The sequence below is a fragment of the Liolophura sinensis genome, chromosome 6 (assembly GCF_032854445.1).
Source record: "Liolophura sinensis isolate JHLJ2023 chromosome 6, CUHK_Ljap_v2, whole genome shotgun sequence".
Classification (NCBI taxonomy): Eukaryota; Metazoa; Mollusca; class Polyplacophora; order Chitonida; family Chitonidae; genus Liolophura; species Liolophura sinensis.
The window spans coordinates 79488517-79502002 of record NC_088300.1 but is presented as its reverse complement, the minus strand read 5'-3'; the positions used below and the strand labels follow the sequence as shown (position 1 = coordinate 79502002).

Below are 13486 nucleotides of genomic sequence, written 5' to 3'. Positions count from 1 at the left end.
AGAACTATATAAGGATCTAGCCTTTATATATCAAAACTGTCATGACCCTTTATACCAGATGGCTATATAAGCCATACCTTGCAGATAGATTCCTATGAGACATCTTTGTACCGGATGGCTATATAAGCCATACCTTGCAGATAGATTCCTATGAGACATCTTTGTACCGGATGGCTATATAAGCCATACCTTGCACATAGATTCCTATGAGACATCTTTGTGCGGGATGGCTGTATAGACAAATTGCTGTCAGACATCCTTGTAACGAATGACTATATATAATTTCCTGTTAGCTGATGTTGCATGTCAAGGTATAACCGCCTGGCCCTTTGACTTTATATATGTCAAGCTGTTTTTTTCCAGGTTCGAACTAGCTTTAAGAGAATATGAAATCGACGTGACGTTACCATACTGGGATGTAACGTTAGACAGTCAGCTGGAGTGGCCCGCCCAGTCTCTGATCTGGGGCCCCCAATACGCCGGAAATGGGAATGGCCTGGTCAATTCAGGACCTTTTGCCAACTGGGATATCCAAGGGAGGAAACTCATGCGCAATATTGGCCACTCTGGACGACTCATGAAGCCAAATGACGTCACCAAGATTATGACAGGAAGTATGTCTATATCCGATATAATTTTCCCAAACGCTGAATTTGAAAATAACTTGGAGCTTCACTCCTATGGAGTGCGCCGGTGGGTCGGAGGAGACATGGCCCTTTTGCAAACTTCAATGAACGATCCCATGTATAGCATGGATCCTGAAACAGACTGGCCCGTCAAGTTTAGTGGATACACGGCACATTTCCCAATCCAGGAACTGGGTGTGGTCCCGGCCATCAGAAACAGAGCGGGCCTCCGAGACAGATACGGTAAACTGGTGTACCGGTATATCAAGCCGACCTGTTCCTCACAGAATACGTGCGGTACAACCGGTGCTCTCGCCTGTAATGTTATAACACGGACCTCGGACCTCGGGTGCGTCTTGTCATGGAAACAGTGGGTATCAGAATTCCTACTGCTTGGACGGAAACAACTGTGACGAGCGGGACTGGGTCTACCTCTCCATACAAGTCTCCTACATCCGACCCGACGAGTTCAGTTATCCCGTCAAAGCCTTCACCTCCCCATCGACTAGGGCGACAAACGATATCTACTCTGCCGTCCCATTTTCCAATGGCGCTTATAATGTCAGCTTGAGGAACAAAGGGAATTCCCCGCACCGAAGTTTGATACGTGCAAGTGCTCCAGCTCGGAAACTGGGCGAGTTTATGTTCAGACGTACGGCCTCGATTACAACTGAACTGACCGGGAATACTCTGTGGTGGACAAGCGCCTACCCATTTCCTCAATCTGGACTTACGCGGCTGTAAAGGACCCCAGGGATTCGTCCGATTTCCAGATCCAAGCCCTCATTCGGGTCTACGACGAATGTGGGAACATATGTGTATCTCACTGTCGCGTGACCGGTTCCGATGAATAGGGCACGTGTTCCGGTGTTGTAATAGTGTCAACCAAGGAACCGAAGCAATACAGTGATACGATGGAAGACGTGTTTTACATGAAAGGGAGTTATTTTGACAGCATGCCATACCCCAGTCACAAGAGAGACCTCAGCTTCTTGAAGTTTTACTGTGATTATTTTACCAGCTGGCCGTGGTTGAGTTTTGGATACATCGAGGACCCTTACAAGCCCCGACCCCCACCTCCCGTGGACCCGGATTTCGAAGACTTACTGACCACTACAACTACAACAACAACGACGACAACCACGCCTCCCACCACCACAACCACAACCACCGAGCCAACCACAACTGTCCTCATCAAGTCAGAATGTAAGTGAAACATTTGCCGGCTGATTTAAAATGCATGCAGGTGTTACCTAAAGTGTCGCTTGTGTTCAAGTTGCTTTATTTTGTTTCAGGGTGTTTTAACTCCACGCAGGGCTTCGAGGATTACAAGCCGACGAACTGCATACGTTGTGAACACCACAAGTTTAGCTTCTGTTGGGACCACTGTGGTAAATACCTCCACTGCAACAAAGGGGTTTGACACGCCAAGGATTGCGCTGCCGGTCTTCTGTGGGACGACCGTGATTTTGTCAAGACTCGTAACTTCGCTTACAATATACCCTGCCGACCGAAATCGCGATGTGACGGCTGTAATTCACAGTTGAGGGCATTCAAATGACGTCACATTGATGGTGATACATGACACATGTCATTGGCTGTTAACTTGGCCGTGAAATCACGATGATCGTTCTCCTCACATTGTATGTGCCGCTCACTGCGCTCACTTTACATCACTGCCACCACTAGACAAGCTTGACCTTCATAGCTTGTGCCACGCACGTGGGTTTGTTCAGCCTCCCCACCGTTGTCTTTGTGCGCCCATCAATAAAGTTGTGTCAGGTGATCGCTAGAATCATGTTGAACATACTGTAGATAACGAAAATGCTTGTATATCAAGTTTTAATGGAAACAAAAGGTTGATTCAGAGATTTTGTGTTTTCTGACATCACTTCCTGCCTCATCACCGTGGCCTGCCGTGACCTCGGCGTTGTTCAAGATTTCTGTAAAAAGAATTTGCTAGTGGTGGCAGCGATGTAAAGTGAACGTAGGGAGCGGCGCAGTGAATATGCACACTGATGCTAAGATAACCATACGGTAAGTCTCGGTGAATACAATACTTATTGAAAATATATCAAACATCAAAACCTGATGGAAGTACATGTACATATTAAAATCTAATAAAACTTGTATCGAATGCATTTCAGGTTGTCAACTCTGGACACTATTATAAGTAAATGTTGTAATCTACAGCAAAGTTTTATTCTGATTCATACCCCGAATTAGATTTCTCTAAACGTAATCCATGGCTTTGATGTGCGGATGTTAATTGATAATCAGTCAAAAGGTTTGGCAACAATCACATGTAAATGGTTGTTACCTGTTGATTGAAGATAGGGATCAAACTACAATTACTGTCGAACTTATTGTGGTTTACTTACTTTTGTTTAATGATAGTACTGCGTTGAGACTAGGATATTAATTGGATATTCTTTAAAAGGCTCGGATGTATAAAGACTTCTTCTGTTACTGGCTTAAATACTCAGACAAGATATTTTTCATTTTTGTGAATGGCCACATTTAGAAAATGACAGTTATGAAATAGCTTTGGACAAGGGTTAAGATCCCATCGGTTTATTCTTGCTCAGTTCTTGAGACCATGGATTTCTTTCGTGCTTCCTTTGCTTGATGTGTAACGTTTGCGACACCTCCATCTCACAGGCCGCTATCACTGCATTACAGAAACGCCGTGCCGTGAGTATGAAAGTCGGTGACAGGGATCATTGTGTATTAGTACATTGTATATCGATGACTTGATCAAGAAGAATAACTGTATAGTAGTGATTTGATGAAGAAGGATAATCGTATATCGGTGACTTGATGAAGAAGGATAACCGTATATCGGTGACTTGATGAAGAAGGATAATCGTATATCGGTGACTTGATGAAGAAGGATAATCGTATATCGGTGACTTGATGAAGAAGGATAGCTGTATAGTAGTGATTTGATGAAGAAGGATAACTGTATAGTAGTGATTTGATGAAGAAGGATAACCGTATATCGGTGACTTGATGAAGAAGGATAGCTGTATTCTAGTGATTTCACCAAGAAGTATTGGCCAAGTATATCAGCGATTTGATGAAGAAGGATAGCTGTATTCTAGTGATTTCACCAAGAAGTATTGGCCAAGTATATCAGCGATTTGATGAAGAAGGATAGCTGTATTCTAGTAATTTCACCAAGAAGTATTGGCCAAGTATATCAGCGATTTGATGAAGAAGGATAGATGTATTCTAGTGATTTCACCAAGAAGTATTGGCCAAGTATATCAGCGATTTGATGAAGAAGGATAGCTGTATTCTAGTGATTTCACCAAGAAGTATTGGCCAAGTATATCAGCGATTTGATGAAGAAGGATAGCTGTATTCTAGTGATTTCACCAAGAAGTATTGGCCAAGTATATCAGCGATTTGATGAAGAAGGATAGCTGTATTCTAGTGATTTCACCAAGAAGTATTGGCCAAGTATATCAGCGATTTGATGAAGAAGGATAGATGTATTCTAGTGATTTCACCAAGAATTATTGGCCAAGTATATCAGCGATTTGATGAAGAAGGATAGCTGTATTCTAGTGATTTCACCAAGAATTATTGGCCAAGTATATCAGCGATTTGATGAAGAAGGATAGCTGTATTCTAGTGATTTCACCAAGAAGTATTGGCCAAGTATATCAGCGATTTGATGAAGAAGGATAGATGTATTCTAGTGATTTCACCAAGAAGTATTGGCCAAGTATATCAGCGATTTGATGAAGAAGGATAGCTGTATTCTAGTGATTTCACCAAGAAGTATTGGCCAAGTATATCAGCGATTTGATGAAGAAGGATAGCTGTATTCTAGTGATTTCGCGAAGAATGATTGGCCAAGTATATCAGCGATTTGATGAATTCTGATAGCTGTATTCTAGTGATTTCACCAAGAAGTATTGGCCAAGTATATCAGCGATTTGATGAAGAAGGATAGCTGTATTCTAGTGATTTCGCGAAGAATGATTGGCCAAGTATATCAGTGATTTGATGACGAAGGATAGCTGTATTCTAGTGATTTCACCAAGAAGGATTGACCAAATGTATCCGTAATTTAATGACGAAGGATTGAATAAGCATATCGGTGATTCGGTCATTGCTTCGAAGCACCGATTTGGATTTGTAGTATGCTCTCTATATATCACCGGGGATGATAAAAATTAATATATGTATCATAACGCGATTGTCGTCGTCATATGACTGGAAAATTGTTAAGTACGACGTTAAACCCCAAGCACTCACTCACTCACTCACTCACTCATAACGCGATTGCCCTAACTAGCATGACATTCAGGAGTAGGTCTATGCAAACCATTCATGCAGCAAGTTTTCAATTAGTTCCAGTGTGAATGGGGTTATTTTAGAGGAGTGATGCACAAATACCCCATACACTATACACTAGTGTGAGATTTCCGAAGCAGCTTCTGTCCGCGCAAGGCACATGAGCTAGCTTAAGTCTCCTCAGGCCACGGCCGATCACGGGCTACATTGAATTTTACTTGATTATTTCATTAACTTCATCAGTCATGCTCAGAAGATGACACAGTTTTGCAGAACAGTAAATCAGGCTCATGGTTGATCACACAGTTTTGCAAGACACTAAATCAGGCTCATGGTTGATAACACAGTTTTGTAGGACAGTAAATCAGGCTCATGGTTAATCACACAGTTTTGTGGGACAGTAAATCAGGCTCATGGTTGATGACACAGTTTTGTAGGACAGTTAATCAGGCTCATGGTTGATAACACAGTTTGCAGGACAGAAATCAGGCTCATGGTTGATGACACAGTTTTGCAGGGCAGTAAATCAGGCCTGGTGTGTTGCCAGATGATTGTGTTGGTCAGGGTGCCTGGTGTGTTGGTAGATGAGTGTGTTCATCAGTGTGCCTGGTGTGTTGGCAGATGAGTGTGTTTGTCAGTGTGCCGTGTGTTTGTCAGTGTGCCTGGTGTGTTAGTAGATGAGTGTGTTGGTCAGAGTGCCTGGTGTGTTGGTTGGTGTGCCTGGTGTGCTGCTGAGGGTGCCTGGTGTATTGGTCAGTGTGCCTGGTATGTTGGTCAGTGTTCCTGGTGTGTTTGTCAGTGTGCCTGGTGTGTTTGTCAGTGTGCCTAGTGTGTTAGTAGAGTGTGTTGGTTAGTGTGTCTCGTGTGTTGGTAGATCAGTGTTTTGGTTAGTGTGCCCGGTGTGTTGGTAGATGAGTGTGTTGGTCAGTGTGCCTGATGTGTTGGTAGATGACTGTGTTGGTCAGTGTGCCTGGTGTGTTGGTAGATGAGTGTGTTGGTCAGTGTGCCTGGTGTGTTGGTAGATGAGTGTGTTGGTCAGTGTACCACGTGTTTTCCAAAACAGTGTGTTGGTTAGTGTGTCTGGTGTGTTGGTAGATGAGTGTGTTAGTCAGTGTGCCTGGTGTGTTGGTAGATGAGTGTGTTGGTCAGTGTGCCTGATGTGTTGGTAGATGACTGTGTTGGTTAGTGTGTCTGGTGTGTTGGTAGATCAGTGTTTTGGTTAGTATGCCTGGTGTGTTGGTAGATGAGTGTGTTAGTCAGTGTGTCTGATGTGTTGGTAGATGACTGTGTTGGTCAGTGTGCCTGGTGTGTTGGTAGATGAGTGTGTTGGTCAGTGTGCCTGGTGTGTTGGTAGATGAGTGTGTTGGTCAGTGTACCACGTGCTTTCCAAAACAGTGTGTTGGTTAGTGTGTCTGGTGTGTTGGTAGAGGAATTCGTTAGTCAGTGTACCTGGTGTGTTGGTCAGTGTGTCTGGTGTGTTGGTAGATCAGTGTGTTGGTCAGAGTGCCTGGTGTGTTGGTCAGTGTACCTGATGAGTGTGTTAGTGTACCTGATGTGTTCATCAGTATGCCTGGTGTGTTGGTAGATCGATGTGTTAGAGAGTGCGAGTTAAGGGGAAAGTCAGAACGCCTACACTCCTCTCTATTCGAGACTCTACAGTGTCAAACAATAAAGAAGCAGTCATACTGGTTGACGGTGAAGTGTCGAGGACAGAGGGTTAACGGGGACGTCTTTGACGATATATTTACATGCACTAGTATTGATCTGACTTACATGGTGTACAGAGAGATATTATTGTGCCGTTCCACAAGTCCTAAAGAGCGTACAATGCCGATACATTGTGAGCTGCTCCTGAGAAAAAACAAGACGAGTGGGCCGAGAACGAGTTCGCAACTATAGTATATGTTTTATCTAGCAAGTATGTCCTCTTGGGCTACTTTATTATCACGGATTCAACGCTGGCTGAAAAGACCGGACAAAGCTATTGGGCTGGTAAATATTTCAGGTGCAGTTTTGTAATGATATAATAAAAGTTTTCAGCTAACTCAAAGCAGTATCAAACGAGTAACTATGGTGGATGTGGGTATAGTGCTACGTAATGAGTTTTTATTATTACTACGTTGCTGCGCATAAAGTCATGCGACTAAAATATAGCATCGATCCGACGCATAAGCATCGATCCGACGAAATTTAAATTTGTGTGTAATTCGAGGCTTACTTCAGCAACACGTAATCAGAAAATTGCGAGGAGCTAAATACTTTCAGACAAGAACCGTCCGTTAAGCACTTATTCGTACTTCTTCAATTTTTGTGTGTTGTTTATTATCTAAATACTAAGAATATTTATTGATCATATTTGAAGACATTTTCTACCAATCGATCAAGAATTAATTTTAAGTGCCGATACTATACATTCTAAAATAGAGGTGTACCCACTGCCTCTGTTGAGATGACATTACTAATAGATTTGGGCACCATAAATTTTGCAGCAGCGACGTCAAAAGCTAGGCTCGTGCATTACGTCACCGTCCATGCTCAAGCTGAACCACAGCAATTTAAATATGTTTACACACTTACCACTTGATTTTGCATAACAGAATTCAGAGGGGATGCAACAACAGTTTTCGTGAGTACCTCACTGTGTGCTCGAATGCTGCTTGACCCAAGACATAAACTGATACACAAAACTTTTACCATACCCAGTCAATTAGAATGCAATGACATCTCTTTTCTCACGTGCGGCACGAAGAGTGGCTACCTGCTTTGCCTTTAACTCTACAGAAATGCCACAGATTTCCTTGGCATACACGATTACTTCTTCGAACTCTCCCTTCATGCCGTCTTTCCATGGCGCCGTCATGTTGAATAACTTAATATTCATTAGCTAATACGTGAGTAAATAGTTTATTTCTATTTTTGATGTTTTTTTTTCTTAATTCAGATGCAGGCAGTTGCTTGATTTGTACCACTGATACAGATTTAGACCCAAGGAATCTGAAAACGCTTCTTAAATATCCGATACTCCTCTATCAACAATTATCCCCAAATTTTGGGAAAAGTCACTGCACTGATGGCAACCATCTATACACGAGCCTTATCTCGGTGCCGTAGGATCACGTAGAAATACGTGTGATCTCGAATGCGATACTATATTTATGTAATTATTCAATCAGCGTCGATTATGTGTCTTTAAGTATACCTCACAGTTGATTGCGATGCTGTCGATGGTGAATGCCACGTAAAGACAACCAATCTTCAACCGCTGATCCTGTATTAACAAATTCATTAAACCAATATATCTGGTTAACAGGGGGCTATGCAATGATACAAAATCACGTTGTTTCAGCACATAGCAAGCCGAATGAAAGGGAAGGGAAGCTGGGAACTCGATCAAGTTTCTGACTTGTTTATCCTCTTCATGTGACATATATTGGCAGGGTCACTTCTTCCTGCAAAGGTATGTGGCGATAATAACTTTTGAGCGATCCGTTTCCGATGCCGAGTAGATTCTACCGCTTAGTTTTTACCTCTCGGACGGATACCCATTTTGTCAATGTGGCAGCAATTTAACTACATTCTCCAGCAGCCCCGCGGATTTTCTCATGTAACTTGTCTTTCATTTAATCATAAATTTGTCTGATATTTGTTTTGTTCAGCAGTTAATATCATTATCTGTGGCTTCTTACTGCTGATGTGTAAGTAACCAGGGATGAGGACAGGGTCTGGTAGTGTCCGTCAAACGGAAATCAAATGGATGAAGTTACAGGAAATAAAATAAATTTTGTGGGAAATCAAATCAGATATTTGTGTTACTTTTGTCGTCTGGCGTAGCTGTTTTAATTTATGACAACAAGTAAGCCCAAAATAACGGGAACGTATCGTGAAGCTTACAATCATTACCTGCGGTGCATTCGGCAAACCTCGGAGGTTTCCGGGGTGTCGGAAGACAATATTCAGTGTTCATTTTTCGTCACTTCAACATTTATTACGATTTTTTTTTTATCTTTCTTTCTAAAATAAAGTTGATTGTTGGTATTCATTGGTGATTTTAACAGGAACAGCCTTTAATCTATATGAAATGATAATAGGGGTATTTATTTCCAGAAGTAAGTCAATATTTGGCCCACTATTTCGTGGTAAATTCAGTCGGGGCTGCATAGGCTTTTGTACTAGTTCAAATCCAGCTCCTGCCAGTAGTTAGTAAGGATGATATTACCCACAGTGGGTAATATCAGTTTTTGTCATAATATTTCATACACTGGCAAATGAGCGTACAAATTTGGCTCGGTTTGTAAAATAAATTTTAACTCAATCTCGACTCGAGTTGACTGGTAAAATTATTTTAAACTCAGTTTAGCCTCTCAAAAGACTAAATTTTTGAGTTTCTGTTCGTAAAATTTGGACTTCTGCGAATCCTTGATGTTTATCTTTAAACATTCGTAAAATACGTATCTTAAAGATTTTGAATTTATTTTCGCAATGCAATTTTATTAATTGTGAAGTACATTTCTACAGTGGAAATAAAAATTTGAGTGTGATATTTACTAGTTAAATGTTTACTTAAAGTTGACCCAAATAAAATGACTCGCTGAACAACATTTACATCTTATCACATTCCAAGAAAACGTACTAACATTTAAAAGTTATCTTAATACAAGCCATATCACTTATGTAGGACTTTCAAAAAATGTTCGTCTTATGCATTGCTTTATTTTTCTTCTGTTTAAGTGTTGTAGCTAGTCATATAACGCAATACAGTTTTCCTATATCGCAATATATCGCAATACGATTTTAGGGGCAATACCCACCCCTAGTTAATACATAGGTACTTATTTTTTGTTTTGGCTGAAAGGCTTGTTCAGAGAACGCTGCAATCTCACAAATGTTGCAGTGATGAAAAAAGCAATTATTCAAAACTTGCACCCCTGATATTGTCTGTCAGACTGCCAGAAATGGCCGAGAATACATCTCCAGCAATCTAGACCCCCAGAGCTTCGGGGGCTTGGGCGGCCCCTCGACCCAGACCTATTTTTTTTTAATAGGAAATCAAATAGGGACTCTAGAAAACTTTCTGGCTTCAACCCTGGTAACTTTCTGAAATATAGGGTTTTTCCTCGTCGAATATAGACATTGTTAACTATGGTAGGACATTCGGATTGACCGTGGGTTTCAATTTATTTCCCTCTTCTAAAAGGCTTCTTTGTCGACAGCGATATGGAATTATTCCTTTCCTTTTTAAAAAGTACACTTTTGCGGGAGGCGTGGTACACAAGTTACAATGAAACATACGCTTATAAATGACGTTTCTGTCAGTGTAAAATGGGTATAAAGTTACCTCTTGGAGACTGTTCTGGCATAGCTTTGTAATAGCTTACAATGTCAAAAGCCAGCCAGAGATAGTCCCTAGTTAATTAGTATCATATAGTCATCGTGTACCATAATTTTTATCTCTGCAAACCTGATTTTAACACAAATAATGTACTCAAACAGAAATACTTTTACGACCATTTGTTACATTGTTGAATATCTAAATGGTAATTCCTGTTTATAAAAACATGGTGCTATAATGATAAATAGGTCAGATTTTTGGTTAATCTGCAAACCTGTCGATTTGATTTCACATATATTTAGTGTATATTTAATGGTGTACTTTAGCGCAAAAAAGTTATAAATTTGAAGTAACAAATATATTAATATTCTATACTTGCCTAAAACCTATTAAGGATTTACTTAACTCTACACGCCCCCAAACCTGCCCCCTCTTAATTTTAATTTTATTTAGATTTCATTTTTATTATCATTTGGTTCCATTTACTGCGTCATTTGTTATTACATACATCACAGATGTTTTCTGTATTTACCTTGGCTGTAAGGGTCCCGGTGATTTAGGTTACTTCTAGGCGATCGTCCAAAATCATTCTGACAAAGCTGTGCACGTGTATGTATGATTTTTACCAAAGTTATTGTCTGTATGCTACGTTGCACATTTATATGCATAGCCTAGACCTTGTTAGCCTTATCTTTAATGTATCATTACATGCCATTAAGTAAGTTTGACGACTTTTCAGTATAGTGCATGTTGTATAAGCCAATGGTGAACAGATGTTGGCAAGTCTTGACCCCCCCCCCCCCACCACCCCCAACCCCAACTAGCCATCTCCGTGATCTATAGACCAACCTGGTCTCTCCTTCACGCCCCACGCCCCCTGTTTGTCGGGCCACATTTCTCGGTCACATCAAGCTTATTTGGTCGGCTTAATGGTGATCTGTGATCTTTATGGCTTCTTCTTAGCAGGATTAGACAGATTATCGCTCAATAAGCATTATCAATCATGTTCAGTAATTCTAGAGCTGTAACAGTCAGTTGTCTTCTTATACGCTTTATACCGACGAATACATGTTTGCGGTCCTTTTAACAATAATGAGTAATATATTTGGATGCTTAATTGTTGTAATGTAAGAAATAACTAGCTAAAGCAAACGTTCCAACACTACATGAACTACATGCTGTACATGTACGGCACGGTATAATCTATGATATGCACGACTCGAATGCTTAGTAGATATATTCGCCTTGGACATTTCTTTCGGTGTCCTGGCATCACTGAAAACTGCTTCTCTTTATATGTCTCGGTTCTAATTTCTTACTTTAAATTCTTTCTTAGTTGGTTTCATGCTGGTTTGTTTTGAACGTTGTTTTATAAAATGGCCTTGTAATTATTGGTTGTGATTAACGACTGAAATACGAATGTGCGTTACCACACTTAGATTGGTTACAACTGTGGAACATTGAGGTTTGGAGCAAAATATGTCGTGATAAGCAACATGTCTTTGACGGGGAATATGAAAGCGGCTTTTACACACAAAAGAACATGGTTTGATGTCCGTAGATGCTAAGTGTTGTCTAACGGTGTTAGATTATCTGAAAACGACATGAACCATTAACAAATACCTTCGAATTCTTATGTTGCGTTCCTTTTCTGTTGATCTTGAATGTAGGTCTTTCCAAAGGTAATCATTCAAATTAGTCTAAAAGATAATCTAAGTGGCTGGAAATCTTTAATGGTGAAAAACTAGATTTTTTCTTTGATGGAGAAAGGATGACATTGAGTCAATAATAGCGTAGTGCAAACTGGACAACAAAGGAGATTGCGAGATCTCCAGTAGGGTAGTGGGTAATGTCCGTAGAGATTACAGATTAGAGCTCTGGGATTAGTGATAATTAATACTGAACTCCCCCTCCAGTGGGCAGAGTTTGTGGTACCCGTAAAGGTGAAACTTTACAGAGGTGAAACAATGGCGACTTTAACCAATGAAGTGAGGTCATTTTAGAGAAAGATTGATGAGTAGCTTCCAGCTGACCACAGGGTGACGGCTTTCACTCAACTCTATCTTTACTACCACCACCCAGGAAGACGGTCTGTATATATAGGGCGGGGTGGTTTGTTGAGAAGACAGCCTCATTTCAGCCTCGCTAGGTAAGCTTACAGGGAGTGTGTTCAGTCGTTTTGTATAGCAGCAATATTTCAAAGTACATCTACTATCACAATGGTAGCATTTGCCTGCATAAGTCTTTGCGTACTATAGATTTTAATATTCCTTCATTTTGTTCATCGCCCTGCTGACTGAGTAATTCTTTGTACTGTAGACATTAACTTCTCACTTTGTACTGTAGACATTAACTTCTCACTTTGTACTGTAGACATTAACTTCTCACTTTGTACTGTAGACATTAACTTTTCACTTCTTTTATTGTAGAGATCCTCTGACCGCCTTGAACATGACCGGCCTGGATCGCCCGCCCATCTGCCTGGAGACGATCATCAGCCAGTATGTTTGGAAGCGTTACCTCAAACACTTGGGTTCACCACGGCGACACTTCTCCAAGAGGAGCAAGCACAGTTTCCACATAGACTGGACGCAGCTCCACTTCGGTCACAGCACTTCCATCACAGAACTGGACGCCGATTGGGACTTCCTTCAGTCTCTCTCCCCCGAGACACGGCGATCACATTTCCAAGATGGCGGCCGAAACACTGACTCCTATGTAAGCGTCAATTCTGACGTGGAGGCCCCGGTTGTGTTGTGCTCCACGACGTTAGAGAATCTCAGTGACGTGTCCAAGAGTTACAAGTTCGAGCTTCAGAAGGACATGCCTGTGACGGTGTCGGTGAACTACCAGGAGTACTACTTACTATCGGACGTCACTAACATCGAAGTGACGCTTCCATCAGATGTCCTACCCCTACCCAGAGTCGATCGTCTGATCCTCGAGACATTTAGCCAGTCTGAGACGTTCGAGGACGTGTGCGCGTTGGACATCACCTCTGGAGTCACTCTGCGGGGACGTTGTCGGGCAGAGGTTATGTGCGTGGCATATGAAGAGGATAGGACGATTGATTTCGAGGTTACCACAAGCGTCTCTCTGAAGAATGAACTCTTCCCAGTTGTGGTCCGCCGAACATCGGACAATGTTATCGTCTACACATGCTTCATCACAGACCTCGCTGATGTTTTCAGGAGCCACGTTTCCTCAAACCTCGCCATCACCC

At 41.5% G+C, this 13486-nt stretch overlaps 1 protein-coding gene across 1 annotated transcript; it reads left to right on the top strand.

The window, feature by feature from the left end:
* The first annotated feature begins 268 nt into the window (after window positions 1–268).
* LOC135467589 (tyrosinase-like protein 1) lies at window positions 269–1370 on the top strand. Its single transcript, XM_064745363.1, has 2 exons — window positions 269–869; window positions 970–1370. The coding sequence occupies exons 1-2, from the start codon at window positions 269–271 to the stop codon at window positions 1368–1370; spliced, it is 1002 nt and encodes a 333-aa protein (XP_064601433.1).
* Window positions 1371–13486: the final 12116 nt, after the last annotated feature.